This window comes from Falco cherrug, chromosome 9, assembly GCF_023634085.1.
Source record: "Falco cherrug isolate bFalChe1 chromosome 9, bFalChe1.pri, whole genome shotgun sequence".
NCBI classification, from domain to species: domain Eukaryota; kingdom Metazoa; phylum Chordata; class Aves; order Falconiformes; family Falconidae; genus Falco; species Falco cherrug.
Window position 1 is genome coordinate 10,457,362 of NC_073705.1, and position 18,124 is coordinate 10,475,485.

Consider the following 18,124-nt stretch of genomic DNA (forward strand, 5'->3'; position numbering starts at 1 on the left):
GTTTGTTGTTTGGGGTTTGTTGTTGTTGTTGGGGTTTTTTTGTAAACAACTTTTATTGGGGGTGTCAAGAGGAATGATGGCAAATGTTAATGGCAATAAACCATTCAGTGCACAGCAAGTCCAGGAGGGAAAATTTCATGGCAATGTTGTGCTTTACAGGCTTCTCTGTAAGAAGGAAAAAAACCCCAAAAAACCACATTGGAGTTTTAATATATGGATGTAAAAGTATATAAAGTTAACAACCCAGCTAGTCCCTTGGCAGTCAAAGAAAACCTTTATGCAGCAACGTTGTAAAGTGTGCAAAAATAGATGGGAAATACATCCGGTGTTTCTGCTATCAACAGGTCTCTGCAGGTCAGCCGCTGCTGCCCGAGAACAGCTGGGCAGCATGTGCGATGCTGTGGGGTGTGAGGTGACACCTCTGTACATTCATGTACCTTGGCTGCACCATTGTGCCGGGTTATGAAGTGAAGCAAGGATGGAGGGAGCTGAGGGGGTGGGGGGCGGAGCAGGCAGGGGGTGCAGGCAGGACCTGCTGCCTTTAGCTGGCACGGGTCCAGGACCCGGGGAGGGGAAGGAGGGAAAGCCACGGGGGTTTGTCGGGCCCCAAATTCCCCCTGGAAGGAGGGGAGGGGGCTGAGCCGAGATACCAACCCACGTGTCCCCAGCCAGCCTGCCCCATCACCCCCAACCCTGGCACAGGGACCCCACTGTCATCCCCCCAGGCAGCTCAGCTCCCATAGCAGCAGTGATGGGGGACAGGCTTGGCAGGGGACACAAACGCAGGGGCACCGTGCCCGGGGCTCAGGCTAGAGCTGGGCACGTGTGACGAGAGGCACTGCCACAGGGATGGCACAGCTTTTGGCCACCTGGCTTTGGGGTATTTTGGTTCGAGAGACGGCAAGATGCACTGGAGGCAGGGTAGCCCCTGCATGGCACCGGTGGGAGCTGGATGCCCCCCTCACTCTCCCCATCCCATCCCATCCCATCCCATCCCACGGCCACCAGCAAGTCCACTGAGTGCTCCTTACATCAGTGCCCATAACAGAAAACCAGCAGAGAATGAAGATGAGCTGGGTGAAAGAGCAGAAGTTTGGGTACCCCAGGGGATACCTGGCAAAGGAGGAAGAGGAGGGTTTTGGGGCAGTTTTGCTCTGGAATTGACAAGCCCCATCAAATGCAAATCACCTGGGGGCAATATGAAATGCAGTCCTGCTCACACAGGGTCAGTTGTCTGGTTTCAGCCACGTCCCACCAGCACCAGCGAAGACTTTCTCACTAGTTGCGGTATTCATATAAAAAGTTAAAAGCCACGGGGTGTACGACTGCTGGCTGTCGGTCTGTCCGGCTGTCCCATCCCTCCCGGAGGTCCAGGCATCCCTTCTGTGGCGCAGAGCCAGGCTGGGCATCACCTTCCGCTGGGGCAGCAGGCACCCGTGGGCAGCAGCCTTCCCCCCGGCTGGCCATCCTCTTCTTCACCGCCTCTCCCCAGAGCCCGCCGGCCCCTGGCAGGGGTGCGGGGTGCGGGGGGGCTGCTCACAGCTGGGTCTCATCGCGTGTTTCGGGGTTGCAGGAGCCCAGCTTGTTGCTGCAGCTGCTCTTGCGGCTGTGGCCATCGTTGGCCACATGGGCCAGCGGGTCGGAGCGGATCAGGTACCTGCGGGGCACAGCCCAGTTACACCGCTGGAACCCCCGCTGGTTCCCCGATGGCAGGAGGGAGCTGTGCGACCCCTAAATTGGGGTCTGGCCCATCCTGGAGGCTGGGACATGCAGGGATACCCCATCGCACCACACTGGGAGCTGCTGCCCCTGCCAGCACAGCAGCTATTAAAATAATTCAGAGTTATTTCTCCCAGTGCTGCCTGACAAAACCAGGGGCCAACCTCGGCACTGCAGGTTGGAGCAGCGATGAGCAAAGGTGGGGCTGGGGGGGGTTGGGCACCGCTCAGGATCACGGGGAGGGGGAATGGCCTGGGGAAGAGGCAAAACCCACTGGTCTGTATGAGAAATGATGGGAAGCAATGGGCCAGGGCAGCCGATGGCACGGAGGCGGGTCTGGGGGCACAGGGAGTGCTCGGGTGGGTGGGTTCAACACCTACACGATATCATTGAGCTCCAGCCGCGTGTCCGGAGGGGGATTGATCAGGACGTAGGACAAGGTGTTCTGGTGGTCATTCATCTCGTCTGTCAGAGGAGGGGAAAGGGCTGATGAGGGATGCTCAGACAGACGCCCCGTGGCCCTCGCTCCCACTGCAGCGTCCCCTGGCACTGAGGGGTCACGGCTCATCCCCAAGGACAGCAAATGGGTCCCATCACTGGGGGAGGCCATGGGCAACTGCATTGCCACTGGGAGAGCACCAAGGACATCGCTGCCACCTCCCTCCACACCTCCCCAGCTGCTCCCCCACCATGGCCTGACCCAGGGGACTGGCAGATGTAACTATTCAAAGACCCCGCTCCCCTCAAAAAAAAAAAAAAAAAAAAAAAAAGTATATCTTACCTTGGTTTAGTGCAAAAAAGGGAACAGGTTAGTCTTGCTGTGTTAGGTATAGCACAACGACTCCAACCACCGGGTCAGGGCAGCCAAACCCCCCCAGGCCGCTCGAACGCTCTGCCCACTTCTCCCCATCTTGAGTTACTTAATTTAGCATCATCCAGCAACAGGATTTAGTTCAACGATTGCTTCTTTCTCCTGCCCAAGGGAAACACCACCTCCGTGGCGTTTCAGAGCCCTCGATGCCATTCGGGGACAGCTCTGAACTACGGTGACCTCCTGGGAGGGCTCGGGGCCACCGAGAGATGCACCCATGGGTGCTGCGCAGGGCGAACGGGCGGCCTCAAGGCCCGGGGGGGAGCCCTGCGCTTTCCGAAATAGCCGAGAACAAGATCATGGGTGAAATGAATGGGGGCGGGGGCGCGAGGCTGCGGGCGGCCGGGGAGGGGGCAAAAGCTGTGACAAATAACACCATTTACAGACTGAGCGACCGGGTGCGGATGGACAGGATGGCAAGGGGCGGACAGACGGACGCCGGGGCAGCATGAGGAGCATAGCAGGACAGCAGCTCGCTGCAAGGCTTGTCACTGGGATGCCTGGGAAAGGCCCAGGTGCACACCAATGTTTGCCGATCTCACACAAAGGGAGCTTGGTTTGGTGGGCAGCAGGACCAGGGACCAGCCACCGGGACAGGCGTTAGCTCCAGGCTGGGGGCTGCTCCCTGCAGCTCTTCCTGCTGCTCCCACCACCACACCCCTGCCCTCCCCTGCCCGGGGTGGGGGGATCCCCTGGTCACAGGCTGCCCTGCCATACGATGGGACACAGGCTGTGTCCTGCTGTAACGACACCCATGGGTGTGCGAACACCCCAGGCAGGGGAGGGTGGTCAAGGCAGCCTGCGGGCGAGGAGTACCGCTGCTCTTCAGCCTCAGGACTGAGGTGGAAAGCTCTGAAGTGGGGCTTTTCTCCAGCTGTGACATGAGCCACAGCAGCTCAAGCCACTGCAGCCACCTGGCCTGGCATCCTTCACAGGGATTCAAACAGGTTCCCCGCCCCCCACCCAGGGCTGCCTTCACCATGCATTTGGCCAGTGTGCATCCAGATGGGCCCCAGGGCATCCCCATGGCTGGACTGCACCGGTACCACACTACAGCAGCGCTTGCAGGGGGACACAAGACCCTTGTTCTGCTGTTCAGACACCTCCCTGGCACTGCTGAGGCCACAGAGGGTGCTGCAGCTGGGCGATGCTCTGTGGGACCCCCCGACCTGTGCCGGGGTGCCCAGCCCCAGGTGCTGGCCGGAGAGCTTTGGCCATCCCAGTGCTCAGCCTTACAGCGAGGCGGGGACAGGGAGTGGCAATGCTGGGGCACGGGTGGCACACGGACCCTGGGACCTGGCGGGAGACACGGGGAGGGGGTTGACATGACGGGGGAGGCGGGGAGGGGCCCTGGCTCACGGCAGGTTTCCCTGCTCCATGGAAGCACCTTTTCCTGACCCCCCATGCAGCCGAGCCAGGCACTGCTAAACCCACCAAGTATATTGCCATATCGTCCCCTGCGGCACGGCTCAGCCCAGCAGCACCCACCAGCAAACCAAAAATTTACATCTTTTTTTTTTTGGAGGGGGGAAACCAACACTGAGATCCAGCTCCCCAACCCACGCAGCCCCCAGCAGTGATGCCACCACCTTGGACGTTCACCCCCAGGGTCTCCTGGTTTAGCAGGTGGCTAAACTCAGCCCCAGCTCTTCTGTGGGAGGGGGAGATACCAGCAGGGGTCTGAGCTCTGCCCAGCACCCACCGGCCAGCTGGCAATATACTCTGCTGGCATGGGGCTTCCATGAGCCCCAGCTGGGGCTGCTTCTCTGATGAAGGACAGAGTTTATAGGAAAATGCCAACTTTTCACCTTAAGCATGGGCTAGTGAAGCCTTCAATACAGCTAGGTCGGGCTACTGCTAACCTCTAGGCTGCTGTGGTAAAAAGAGGCCTTTCCAGGGCACTCTACACCACTGTGTAAAGGTGTAAGTGCTGCAATAACCCTGCAGGTGCCAGCAAGGTGCCCCGGGGTGTCTGCAGGATGGGCAGCACCAGCAACCTCGCTCTACCCCAGTTAGAAACAGGGTCTGCTACGCCTAAGGGTCTGCTTCCCCTAGGGAGTTGTCCAGGACCACGAGCCAGGGATTACAAAGGGCTTTCCGAGTGCTGCCTTGCCCCGAGCTGTGGCTGACCCCTGTGTGCCCGAGAGGTGAAGAGGCTGGCGCAGCAGCTCCAGCGTCTCATCGCAGCACACACCAGCAGCTCCGCTGCGCTCGTCCCCCCGCAAATCCTCTCCTCAGATTGCCACAGGCTTTACAGACCAAAACGAACTTGCAGAGCAGTGGAGGGAGGGTTTCTTTTAATGACAGCTGAGGGCTGTGATTTCCCTGTAAGGATTCAACTACAAAAGGGTCCCTGAGGTTTTTCTCTCCATGACTTTGCAGAGCCCTACGTTTGTACCGCTGTTGCAGGACGGTCTTTTGTTTTCCAATGCCACCCAACAAATTAGTGCTTGAAAGGCTGGGGTATCTAAGGTGAAAACCGGCAAGGGTGTGATTTGGGCTTAGCTGGCATGATCTTGTTGTATGCTGCACACGGGACTCTCAGGGAAAGGGAATTACCTTGCAAATATCCCAGGTTTACCCGATTCATCACATCACTGGCTGTTAAATTTGCTACATCCTCTACAGAACATACAGGGAAAGGCACAGACATAAACAGAGAGAGAGAGAGGTGTCAGCAAGCCATGATTCGGCAAATACCAGAGACGAGCTCCTGCACTGCAGCAATAAAATGAGCAAAAGAAAAAGGGGAGAAGGCAGAGCAACGTGTTCTTCCAAAACGCCATGGGTGTCCAGACACTGACGGTGACACACGGTGACAATGCACAGTCCCAGCACAGCCGGCCGCAGACGTGCCACAGGGGCCAGGGAGCTGCTGGTCCCCCCGCCGTGCCCAGCGCCCCGCTCCCAGCCAGGCATTGCCCTCCCACCCCGACCGGAGACGGGTCCTGCAGCGCCCACTGCCTCTTCGCTTGCCAGAGCTCCCCCGGTTTGCTCCAACCACAATTTGCCCGATCGACGAGGAGAAGGATGCAAACTCCAACGTTAACCCAGCCAATGGTGCCCCAGGCATCCCGGTGGGGCTGGCTGCAGGGTGACCCCTCGGGACCCTCAGCTGAGGCCACACAGGCAGGGAAGCTGCCTCTGCCTTGACCTCTGCCTGCATCTGCAGGGGATGCCGCGCCGCAGCCTGCCCTCAGCAGCACACGCCACGGCAGCTCCTGCCTCGGGCACATGGGCTGTTCCTCGGGTGCACCCTGTCTCCCAGCTCCCCGTATCCAGCAGCTGTGTAAAACACCTGATTGCCACCAGCCGTCCTCCGGCTTCTGCAGCAGAGCTGCAACAGAGCTGAAGAACCCCAGAAAAGCAGCAAAAACTTCTGGGATTAGGAAAAAAAGATGGGTGGGATACAGCACTGCAAGCCCTCACCTGGTGTGCCCTGTGCCCGCTCTATCCAGCTGCCAGCCGGCTGTCCTGCCTCCCTCCCCAATGCCACCACCAGCCTGTCTGCCCTCCACTCCACCCCCCCTGTTGCGCTGCATTTCTTTACATTTTCTTCTCCTCTTTCACGTGCCTGAAGGGCTGCGAGGGAGAAGTCAAGATGGGAGAGGAGGAATCCCCCTTCCCCACCTCCCAAAGTGTGCTCCCATCCCAGCTGGGGCACGGTGCCAGTCTGCGTGTGGGTGGACGGACGTTTTTCCAGGATGGAGCAAACAGGCAGCAGCACAGGATAACTTAAAAGAAAGAAAGGAAAAAAACCACACAACCACAAACCAAAAAAAAACCCAAACCAAACCAACCAAGAAAGCTGTGGGCTACAGACTTTGTCATAACCAAGGGGTGGGGAATCGTCCTGGGGGGGACACAGACACCAGCACTGATGGGCAGGTGAGAAGCTTCACAAGAAATGCGGCTGCACAGCGGCACCCCGAGCGCTGCGAGCGCCCTGGGACTGTGCGGGCTCATTGCAGCCAGACACCGGTTTCACACACAATGAAGCAAACCGCTCAGCCAGCACTGCTGCTACCGAAATGTTTTCCATGGAATAGTTTTATGAAGTCTATCAGAAAAGGGGTCTGTGCCAGTTGGTGGGGCTTCACCTGTCCCTGCCGCGCTCCGGGGGGCTCTGGGGCAGAAGGGTTTTGGTGACTTGGAGTCAGTGTGTCCTGAGCCACCGTTTCTGCAGGGCCACAAAGCCGGGGGCAAGCGGGGCCCAAGAGCTGCATGGTGGCACGGGGTCCCGCTGCAGGCAGGAGGGCGAGGGTCACCCTGCTGCGGCAAACTCCTGCCTGGCCCATCCCAGAGCCCTGCCATGGGGGTGGCTGCCTGCCCTCAGCAGTGGGGGTGGCAGGCGGTGGGGCTCTGCGCTGTGGGACCCCAGCCTTGGACGCGCTCGCCTGCAGAAGCACAAGCAAGCTGAGGAATGGCGCCGCTCGGAGCTGGCCCCGGCGGTGCCTGCAGGGTTAGGCTTGGCGTGGGGGAGGGTTGGTGTGGGTTAGGCTTGGCATGGCGTTAGGCTCGGCGCGGGGTTAGGCTCGGCACGGGGTTAGGCTTGGCGCGGGGTTACCTGAGGAGCCCACGAGTAGGATGCACCACCGCAGAAGAAGCGCAACCGAACGGCACTTACCATACCCGGTGGTGGGCAAGCCCAGGTGCTTCATACGGTTTTTAACGAGCTCGGAAAGCTCCTGCCTCTCGGAGCGCCGGTACAGGCTGAGGCGCTGCTGGCTGATCCACTCAGCCGTCTTGCTGGAGTGCTTGTTGCCCTTCCTGCTCAGCCGGCGCGCCCACTGCATGCTCTTGCGCCGCAGCAGCGGGTGCTCGGACTGGTCACTGGAGCAGGAGTTCCTATGGTGGCTGGTCTTGATGCCCCAGTGCTCCTTGACGTCCTTTGTGTCCTCGCAGTCCTCAACATTGATTGAGATCTGTGACTGGAAGCCCAGCAGGTCACGGGGGGGGGCAGGGGAGAGGCATAAAGACCCTGCCTGTCTCTGATGGGGGGGATCCCACCCATGGGATGGGATCCTTCCTCTGACCCCCACGCACCCTCCCAGCACATCATCTCTGGACTGCTACAACTACTTGATCGGCAGATTTGGGCTAAGCGCCGTCGAGTGGAGTCTAACGGGCACCCGACATCTCTCACACGATGATCTCTGGGCTGCCCAAGGCACAGCCGTGCCCTTGTCTCCCTCTCTTTCATCTTACAGCCGACATGCTGCCGCATCTCCGATACAGCAATCCCCACTGGTGAGCAGGAGTTCATTAATAAAACAGTTTAAAGCATCTCTAAGAAAGTGGCAGATTGCATTTAATTAAATATTGACTTTCGGCTCCTTGTAGCTGCTTCCTACAAAGCTGAAAACAGAAGGTATTTAAACTGGAGCCTGGCTCAGTCTCCTGCTCCTTATCCCAGTTAATTACACTTCATGGCGCCAAGGACTTTGTCTTTCCAGACTGCCAAGGCTCAGCCAGCATCGCCTTTCCACAGGGATAGGCAGCACCATGCTGGCAGCGGGGTGACAGCTGGCACAAGGCATACGGTGGCTCTCAGTGGCCCTTGGTGGCCCGAGGAGCCGCTGGCATAAGCCAGCCTAGTGCTTGCCCATGGGCAGCCCCCCAGGTGGGGGAGGACCAGGGGGCGGCACTGACAGCCAGGGTAATGCCGGAGCGCCCGGTGGCTGGATGTGAGCGGCACTCACCTGTGCTCTGATGTCATGGGGCTGCAGTGGGGGAAAAGGAAGGAAAAATAAAGTGTCAGCCCAGTGAACGGTCATCCCTGCTGCGCCACATCCCACCTGCACCCCGGGCACTCGGTGCCACGCGGCACTGCAGAGCTGTGCCGAGAACATCCCCCCGCCTGCCCGCAGCCAGGCTACTGCCCAGAGACCACCACCGATACAAGGCTGCTAACAAAGCAAAGGCAGAGCTTCCCCTCCCCTCGCTCCTCCCCACCACTGCTGCAGCCAGGCCCAAGGGGCTCCATGGCCCCAGCCAGCCTCATGGACCGCATCTCTGCCAGGCGGTGATGCTCGGCTGGGACCACCAGCAACCCCTCCTAGCACATGCTGCTGCCATGCCCCTACCTCAGAGGTTGCAAACATGTGTGACTCTGTCCTGTAAATCCCGATGGGAATCTCCGCACTGGAGGAGCAGAGCTTCTGGAAAAGGCGACCGTATGTCCGGATCCACAGGTCATCTTCAGTGATCTTCATCTGAGCAATACAGGACAAGCATCAACCGCCCTGCACCATGCAGAACTCACTAAGGAGCACCTCGGGCTGCTCCTGAGCTTCACCCCGGCTCATCCATGTCAGTCCCAAAGGTGAGACAGACTCCACAGAAAGACCAGGGGCAATTTCCAACCTCAGCCTTCAGAACAGGGGCTTTGGTCCTTGGCAGCTCTTGGGCTTTTGGGCTCTCAGCAGCGCTGAGGTTCCCTGCACACAATGGAGGGGAGCGATGTCCTGGCAATGCTGCCTCCCCCCTGACTCCCCAGAAGAGGGGAACCCTCCACCCTCATGCGGAGGGTGACAGATCCCACCAGATCCACAAAGACTTGCCCTGATGGTTTCAACCCAGAGGGACTCAGCACCTACCGCACAGAGGTAGCCGGAGCCCGGCGTGGTGTCGAGGCCCAGCAGCAACCGAGTGATGGTAATCATGTAGTCCTTCACGAATGACTGGGGGGAGACATTTGGGCAAGAAACCGGAGAAAAGGTTTGCTCAGTTATTCATTGGGAGATGCAAAGGGCTGGCCACAGCTGCAGGGGTGCGGTACCCAGAGCCCGCCAGGCTCTCACCTGATAGAGCAGCGTGTCCAACATGCTGATGCTGAAGACCCTGCCAGCCGCGAAGGGCAGCCGGAACATGAAGGCCAGGTTGGAGCCGTTCTCTCGCTCTTTCTGGAAGAGGAAGGGAAGACATGAGCACACGCAGGCAAACACTGTTGGCAGAGGGCTTGTTCACATGCCTCCAGGGCATTTAGCAAAGCCAAGCCACGCAGTCTGCCCCGCACTCAAGTTGCACAAAAGCTAGAAGACTCATGAAAATGGGAGGACACCAGCACAGCATTTCTGGTGGGTGTGCCGGGAGGGAACCAGGACAGCATCCTTACACTGGGTGGAAGGGTTTTTATTACTGCATTTAAATGTGTGAGACATGGTTGAGTTTTTTGACATGGGCTGGATGTGGCGCTTTCACATGCCCCAGCATCTGGTTCAGGGGTATTTTCTCCCTTGTCAGAAGATCTGTCTCAGCACAGTGACTCCTTACTGCAGCCACAGCATTAAACCTGATTACCTGATTCAGAGGGCCAGTGTACCCAGCACAGCAGTAGGCAAAGCAGCACAAACTCCAGCCACTGAATAAATAAATACACAGGAGGAGGTAGCTAATCCGAAGATGAACTACCCTCTTATTTGTTTGCTGCAGGTTATCTCAGGCAGATGCGCACTAGCTGTGGTAGCTGCAGCATGCAGAAGAGCACAGGACCTTGAGGAGCTCAAATGTAGTCCCTCTCAGCGCTGACTTCCCAGGCCCCGTGTGCAGAGGAAGACCTTCTCTTACCTTTTCTAGCTTGGAAAGGGCAAGAGAGTAACTGTCCTTTGCTCTGAATTGCATGAACCTCATGTTGGAGGGGTGGGTCAGCTCTGTGATAATGCTGAGGCTGGGGAAGAGCCTGAAATGGAAAGAGACCTGTTGACCTGCAGCTCACTTAAAAGTGAGAGCGCTCCCTGCATTTAAAGCTGAGGAAGACCAAAACCATCCCTGTGCTCGCCTGAGGTCAGAAATAGCTGATTAGATGCTGTTTCTTATAGCGAGCCCAGCCACAGCGATGTCTCACTGCCCGTAGCCACCACCCCAGCCACGGGCACCCTTCCCACTCTGGTCTCCAGCAGAGGTAAGTGGCCACGACGGAGCCGGAGCAGTGGTCACTCCTCACCTGAACATGGTCTGGACGTTGACAATCGTCTTTGCATCTGCCATGTAGTCCTCCTCGGCACTCATCGTGCTCTCCTTGTCCACAACCACCAGGTTGTCAGCATAGATGATGCCACACTGCAGCAAGCTGTCCAGGCTGGGCAGTTCCCAAAGAGAAGAGCGCAGGGTCAGCCCTTGGAAAGGACACAGGGAAGCAGCACGCTGCGACGCGCAGCGCTACAGCAAGCCCAAGCTGCTCCCAACCACCAGCTCTTCACCTGCTCCCATCTACCGGGGGGGGGTGACAACCCAAGAAGCCAAGGGTGGGATCAGCTCTTATAGTACCAACCCTGGGGCTTCTCCAGGGATGACCTAAAAGTCTGGACTGGGCTCAACGCAACACATTTAGGCAGCACCGTAAGTCACAGGCACACGTGCAAACACCTACTTGTCGATCGTGCCCTCCATGTAGTAAACCATAGGGAAACAACAGATGGCTTCCAGAAAGTGGTGCTCAGGCCTGGAGGAAGAGCAACAGAGAGCAAGGGGGTTCAGCAAGTCCATGGGGCAAAGATAGACAGACACAAAACTCACGCAGGACTCCCCAAGGGCCAACATCAGCTGAGGTACCCAACGGTGGCACTGCCATGCCCCCACACTCCCATCCCCACAGTATGAGATGCCCATAAAAACACAGGGAAGGGCTCGGGGCAATGGAAAACATCCGCGGAAAAGTACTTGCTTGTTGTCCAGCAGCAACACGATGGGGTTCAACTCCTTGCGGGACCGATAGTATGCACGAAGGGGGACAATGAAGTTATACAGCCCGTTCCCAGCTGTCTCTGCCGAAACGATAATCAGTTTGTTCTTAAACCCGTAGGCTTTGGCATCTTCAAAGCTGTTGTGCTTGCAGCCCTGTGTGGTGGAAGGCAAGGCAGGAACTCAGTGTGTGGCTCGCAGCTGCCCACCCACCACGCACAGAGTCGTCCCGTTCCGGGGAGGCTGCAGCCCCCGGCAGCCGCACGCAGCCCCCGTCATACCTTGTCCAGCCTCAGGCAGCAGAACGGGGCTTTCTCGGGTAAAAGGTGGCACAGAGTCGGGGAGCTCCCAATGTAGGGGGAGTTGGGTGGGTAGCCTTTGACATACCTGCAGCAGAGAGACAATCCAGCAGTGTGAGGACACGGGGAGAGCTTTCCACATGTGCAACACTCAGATGCTGGGAAAAACATTTAATAGAAGCAGCCCAAGCGCATTGCTGGCAAACGTTTTGCAAAACTCTCCTGCGGCAGCTGGAAAATTTCCAAAATAGACATATTTAGGAATCATTTTGGCTATGCAAAGGATCATGAGATTGTAAATATGCAACGTTCCCAGCATGGCTGGAGAAGGTACAGATAGGACTATTGAGTGCAGTAGAAAAGAGACAGGCCAGCAAGCTCCAGGAGAGGAGGGCAACGCTGAGCCATAGAAAAAGGCAAAAAACCTCACAGTCCATTTTTAGTGTTTGTTTTGGTGAAGAGCTATTTAAAAGACAAAACCCACCATTTTTATTGAGGGAATCAGAAGCAAAAATTTTCACTTAAAGTGTAGCTAAAAGCGGCCATGAATTAAAAGCCGATTTGTGAGAGTTTGCAGATACTCTGTAAACTCCTCACATTGCTGTGACAGCATCCAAACAGGTAACCAGTTGTATTTCTAATTTATGTGCAATGAACGGAGAACAGGATCCTCTTCACGTCAGTGAATGAAAGGAGGCAAGAGGACTGATGCACAGCCTGCCCATCCCCAGCAGTGTCTGCCTTGGTGCAACTTGCTGATACCTGGATGAAACATCTCCAGAGAAGCCCACAAGGCTTGTGGCCAAGCAGCGCTTGCCCGTGTTATGGATGCTTGTGTGCTCACACAAAAGCCGAGGGGGCTGAGCCGGAGCCTCCCTCGGGCACCACTCAACACCCATCACTCACAGCGGTCCCTGTCTCTCTGAAACAAGGGACAGCTCGACCGAAGGCGGGCGACTCACTCCACAACTGCTGACCCTTCCTCGTCTGACTGTGTCATCTCATCTTCCGACTGGTCGCTGAGCAGGTCGCAGGGCAGCAGGGACGAGGTGTCAGCCAGCTCAAGGACGGGCGCGATGCTGGGCCGGCGGTTGCCCGAGCCGTTCTCGGCCGGCAGAGCCAGCTTGCTGCTGTTAGCGGGGCGGCACTCTGTGTTTTGCAGGTCCATGGCTACTGTACCTGGACACGGCGGGGAAGGAAGCACAGCAAACATGCTATAAGGAGGTGGAGAGAGCTGCCTCAGCAAAGCATCGTGCCCTTGAGCCCTGCGCAGGGACGAGGTGGAGCACACAGGGCCATGCACCGTGCCTGTTCAATACAGCCCAGAGGAAGCTAAACCATTTGTAGGCAGGGGGGGTGCAGGCAAAGCATCCACCAGTGACATCCACCTGGGCACTGCTGTGTGGAGCATCTCCCTGAGGTGACAACTCAGCTACTCCCATGGTGGGCACAGGCTGCTGGCCCCGGGGCCTGTCACCCTCTCTGTCCCCCAGCTGTGACCACCTCCACTGCACCAGCTGAACCGCTTGCCCACCTGCTGCTCTTGAACCTGCAAAACCTGGTTTTACCATGGTTTTTATTATTCTGATGTATCTCAGAGATGACAACCCTCCAGCCTAATCTACCTGCAGATCTTTGCAGGCTCTGGGAGATGCAAGCCAGGTTAGGAAGAAGCTGATGCTACTGTGTTTACCCCTCGCTGGGATGCTGCCATCCCCATGGACACTCCTTCAACCTGCTGGTCCTCAAGCCCGCAAGGAGAGGCAGGTGGGCAGCCCCCAGCACAGTGCATCACCCTCAACCACCTTCTGCATCCCCTTCAATCAGCTCCACATCTTTACATGGAGCAAGAGAGGCTTCTTCATCCTGTCCTCCAGCAGCTTCCAAAAGTCACACATATTTCAGGAATATTGACCTGGGCCACCAAGTCACCATCAGAAACCCCCACCGAGGCTCTCATCTGACTGTTGGCCAAACAGTGACTTTCAGATGCTTGGGAGCGCAGGGAGTTTTGCAGTGAGCAAAGCCCAAGTGCCAGGCTCGCTGGGCACCCCTGCCCTGCTTGCTCCCACACAGTTTCTCTCCCTCTCATTACTCTTCGCCAAAGGTCCCTCTGCAAACGAGTCGTGTAACGAGAACACTGACAAATGCTGTTCAGCAAAGCGCTTTGTGGCTTGGCAGGAATAATCTAAGCAAATTGCTGCTCATGAGTACAAACGCATAAATTATTTGCCTGAAATATAATCTGCTCGTGTAGCTCAGCCTCCCCAAACTTCGCTCTCCCCAGATACAAGCTGGAAGTAATGACTCATGGTATTTTGTATTTGCGAAAATGCGCCACTCGCCGCAGAGCCATCTATGCTCTCCATCGGGTTGTGAATCATAAACGTGATTTAGGATGCGGCCAACGACATTTATTCTTCCAGCCAGGGCTTGGGGGATTTACGCAAACACCCTTAATGATAATGGACATCACAAGCTCAAATAATGATACTTGAGCTTGTTGAGAGCACCCAGGGTGCAAGGAGCAGCGGGTATTTCACTGGTGAGACAACTGGGACAGGGGATGGAAAAGGATTTCCAGTGGCTTCAGCAAAATCCAGGTGGAGGGGCATGGCAAGGAGTTTGCAAAAAGCAAAATAAAACCAAACTTGGGGAAGGAAATGAAACCAGACCCGGGGAAGGAGATGGAGCAGTGCATGCAGGCTGCTGCCCCCGCTCCTGGGGAGCCCCAGTGTCCCCCTGCCCTGCCAAGGCCCCACCAACTCACCCATGCTGGCGATGATGCTGTGCACCGGCAGGCGGGATGGACCATCATAGGTGCCTCTCCGCGCAAAGCCCTTCTTCTTCTGCTTCTCCTCCTGCTTGAAAATGAAGGCAGAGTTCTCCTCCTTGGTGATGTTGATGTAGAAGCAGGTGTCGGATGCTGCCATGATGTGCCGCGGGCCGGGATTCAGCAGGATGCTCTTGTTCTCCTCCCTGCGGATGCCGATCAGGCAGACGCCGTACCTGTGCCGGGAGCACGATGTGGGCATTCACAGCTGGAGAAAAGCCCCTTCAGGGCTTTGTCCCTGCACAAAGGCCCTAGCACTGCCCTCCAGCCCCAGCCCTGATGCCCAAGGGACAAAACCTGGCAGGTATGTCCTGCCCACCCCTGCCCGTCGCCCCCCTGCCCTCACTTCTTGTGCGCGTGGAAGGCAGCGTAGGTGAAGCTCTTCCCCTCGTACTCCATGAAGAACTTGCTGTCGCCCATCCGGATGTGGTAGACCTCGTTGCCCGAGCAGCGCCCATACATCCGCTGCCACTGCTCCGGGGACTCCTGGCCTTCCCTGCAACAACAGCAGCAGCATGCCAGGATGGGACCCCCGGTGCTGGGATGGGATCCCCACCACGGTGCCAGGACAGGACACCCCGGTGCTGGCGCAGCCCCTGGCACAGCATCCAGCTCCCCAGGCACAGCCGCATGGCAGGAGTGCTAATAAGCGCTGAAGCTGCCATTTAGACCAACCAACAGTGGTGAGATTACAGCCACGCGCCTCCACAAGCTGTCGGCGTTTGCAGGCTGAGGACAAGCTTGTTTTAATTTCTAAGTGCCTTTTTATTTAATGAGGGCTCCCAGGGGGGCGCAGAGGCAGGGTTCAAAGCCTGTGTTGGCAAACAGCTCCGAGCATGGGACAAGAGTCATTTGGCAATGACATTTTGTAATTCTTTTGATGGCGCTTTACCCAAAATTCAGACATTTCTGCCTGGCTGAGGAGTGCAGGACCCACAGTGCCGCTTTCCCAGGCTGGCAGAGCTCCTTCCAGCTGTGCCATACATCAACCTGCCAAACAGCCTGCGGGGTCCACATCTGCACCAGCTGTGAACGCACCCTCCCGCCAGCAGGACCATGCCAGTATAAAGAAAACCTTTTTACTCCCAGTCTCTGCAAAGGTGGTGTTGGCCAGCCCACCCACACTGCTATGTTCCCCCTACAATACTGGCTTTTGCTCCCAATCCAGCTGGGGGTCCTAGGTCCCATCTGTGCTCCCCCAGCCCCCCCGGCCCAGCCCCCTCCCCTCTCCCCCTGAGCTCAGAGCCCCGGGTTCTGCTGTCCCTCCACGCTTGGGCTGCAGGGCAAGGGCAGGCAGGGACAGGCAGGGCAGCATGCAGGCAGCACTCACTGGCCACGGGATGTGTGCACCAGCAGTGTGATGAGGGTGGAGGTGGCAGGGCAGACGCAGTTCAGTGCCAGCATGGCGTACTTGCACTCCTCTTCGCAGACGACGTGATCTGAAAGGCAGAGGGGACCGTCATGGCAGGGAGGTAGATGGATGGAGTCCTCAGCCAGCAATGCCTGGGTATGCAGTAATATTGGGGTGGTGTTTGGGGCTGGGGGCTTCTTCTTCCTGCCGGTCCAGGAGGGCTTTCAGCCAGATCAACAAACAGCCCGTGGGGAACACCACGAATGGGGTTAAAACAGGGATGCAGGATGGAAACCAGCCAGGTGGACACCAATCCACCATCGCTGTGTCCATGGGGACACACATCCAAGCACGTGTGGGACAGGTGAGCCCACACACAGTCCGGCCCAGGGCAGCCTGGAGCCAGCTCTGCCCTGGCCCCAGGCATGTTGCTGCGGGTTTTAGTGTACCTCATGATAAAGGGGCTGACGGCCCTAAAATATCTCCTGGCAATGAGGAGTCTGTCCTGGTTTCAGCTGGGATAAAGTTATTTTCTTCCTAGTAGCTGGTACGGTGCTGTGTTTTGGATTCAGGATGAGAATAACCTTGGTAATACACTGATGTTTTACTTGCTGAGCAGTGTTTACACTAAAGACTATTCAGCTTCTCACCCCACCCCACCAGCGTGCAGGCTGGGAGCACAAGAAGCTGAGAGGGGACACAGCTGGAACAGCTGACCCAAACTGGCCAAAGGGATATTCCAGACCATGTGACATCATGCCCAGTATGTAAACTGGGGGGAAGCTGGCCAGGAGCCGCTGCTCGGGGGCTTGCTGGGCATCAGTTGGTGGCTGGTGAGCAATTGCATTGTGCATCACTTGTTTTGTATATTCTAATCCAGTAGTAGTAACAGTAATAGTAGTAGTAGTAGTAATAATAATAATAATAAATAATAATAATAAATTAAATAATAATGATGATGATAATGGTAATAATAATAATAGTTCTCCCTTCTGTTTCTGTCCTATCAAACTGTCTTTATCTCAATCCACAGATTTTACTTTTTTTCCCCCCAGTTCTCTCCCCCATCCCACTGAGGTGGGGGGAGTGAGTGGCTGTGTGGTGTTTAGCTACCTGTCAGGTTAAACCACAGTTTAACAAGTCTCAACACCAGGTCACGGACTCCTCTGAGATGGAAACACTGCTGGAAACATCTGTGATGGCAGGAAGGACAGTCCGGACCAGCCAGGCTGCTGTGCAGCCCCTCTGACTCACCAGCAAACTTGACGTGAAACTTGTTTTCAGGCTTTAAGATCTGAACGTAAAGAGGACAGTTTGGAGCAAAATCTTTCACAGCCCAGGCTCTCAGGATGGTCTGGTGGTCCTAGGCAAGGAGAAGAGCAAGAGCTACTTGTCTGACAGCTTATTTTCCCCAATGCTTTGATACCTGGGATGAACTGCAAAGCACCTGGCCACCGCGGAGATGTACGGCAAGAGCTCCTCCAACGCTCACTGCTAACGGGGGAGAACAGCCCTCTCCTGCTCCCCCAAACCCAGCACCCCTGGGAAATTGGGACAGCAGAAGGAGGATGAGTCCACAGGGGCTCAACTGGCGTGTGCTGCTGCGTGTGCCCATGCCGTCCCTGTGCCATTCCCATGTTTCTCATGGGGACCCTTCGGCAGCTTCATTACAAGCAGAAGTGCCCAGTGCCAAAGCAGGGAAAGGCCAGGCAGCGCCTTGGCAGCAGGGAGGGAGCACAGCACCCCTTGCTCGGCACATTGGCACCTGCAGAAAAGCCTGTCGGAGGGACAGGGCTGTGCCGGCTGAGGACAGCACAGGCAGGCAGGAGCCACTGCCACAGCATGGGAAGCATCCCTGGCACCAGCCAGCAGCCGGAGCTGTCACCGGGTCTGCCACCACCTCCCTCTCCCTGGGCTCCAAACCCAACATCTTCCCAGCAAAGTCCCTGCCTGGGCTGGAATAAGGTTGCATAAGGAGAGGAGGTTTTGGGGTGGACTGCCAAAAGGATTGCGGGGTACTCAGCCCCCGTGGGTGCCCAGGGGACAGAGCTCAGTGCTCAGCCCCATGCTCTCTCCTGAGCTGCCTCCTGTGCCGGGCAGAGGCAAGAGACAGTGGTCACCCCAGTCCCTTCTTGCTGAGAAATGAATAATCTCTGACTGTGCCGTCCCTGTGTCCGGCTTACCGCCGCGGTGCGATCCACCTCATTTCGGCTGCTGAGAATGAAGCAGGCTTCGCCATTGTCCATCCTGCAAACAGAGCACAGTGACACCGTGAATCGCATGGGCCGGCAAAGCTGGGCATCTGCCTGTACCAGCCAGCCCCCTCCCAGCCCCCAGTGAAGGCATGCCGGGATGCCCATCATCATGCA

At 57.1% G+C, this 18,124-nt stretch overlaps 1 protein-coding gene across 8 annotated transcripts in view; it reads right to left on the reverse strand.

Annotated features, from left to right (window-relative positions):
* Positions 1-18,124, reverse strand: part of KCNT1 (potassium sodium-activated channel subfamily T member 1) — a 90,624-nt gene continuing 72,500 nt past the window's right edge. For 3 of the 8 annotated variants that reach the window (XM_055720196.1, XM_055720202.1, XM_055720200.1), the window contains exons 14-32: positions 17,939-18,002; positions 17,010-17,118; positions 15,735-15,843; positions 14,751-14,900; positions 14,342-14,580; positions 12,534-12,750; positions 11,554-11,659; positions 11,256-11,428; positions 10,962-11,033; positions 10,536-10,670; positions 10,160-10,271; positions 9,394-9,495; positions 9,190-9,273; positions 8,677-8,805; positions 8,293-8,313; positions 7,218-7,521; positions 5,150-5,212; positions 2,100-2,184; positions 1-1,657 (exon numbers count right to left, since the gene is read on the reverse strand). In XM_055720196.1, coding sequence (XP_055576171.1) covers positions 1,537-1,657; positions 2,100-2,184; positions 5,150-5,212; positions 7,218-7,521; positions 8,293-8,313; positions 8,677-8,805; positions 9,190-9,273; positions 9,394-9,495; positions 10,160-10,271; positions 10,536-10,670; positions 10,962-11,033; positions 11,256-11,428; positions 11,554-11,659; positions 12,534-12,750; positions 14,342-14,580; positions 14,751-14,900; positions 15,735-15,843; positions 17,010-17,118; positions 17,939-18,002 — 2,395 coding nt within the window. In that variant the 3' untranslated portion in view covers positions 1-1,536. Of the gene's footprint in view, positions 1,658-2,099; positions 2,185-2,500; positions 5,213-7,217; positions 7,522-8,292; positions 8,314-8,676; positions 8,806-9,189; positions 9,274-9,393; positions 9,496-10,159; positions 10,272-10,535; positions 10,671-10,961; positions 11,034-11,255; positions 11,429-11,553; positions 11,660-12,533; positions 12,751-14,341; positions 14,581-14,750; positions 14,901-15,734; positions 15,844-17,009; positions 17,119-17,938; positions 18,003-18,124 lie in introns of all 8 variants that reach the window. The other 5 variants (XM_055720199.1, XM_055720201.1, XM_055720198.1 and 2 more) reach the window with 4 other exon arrangements.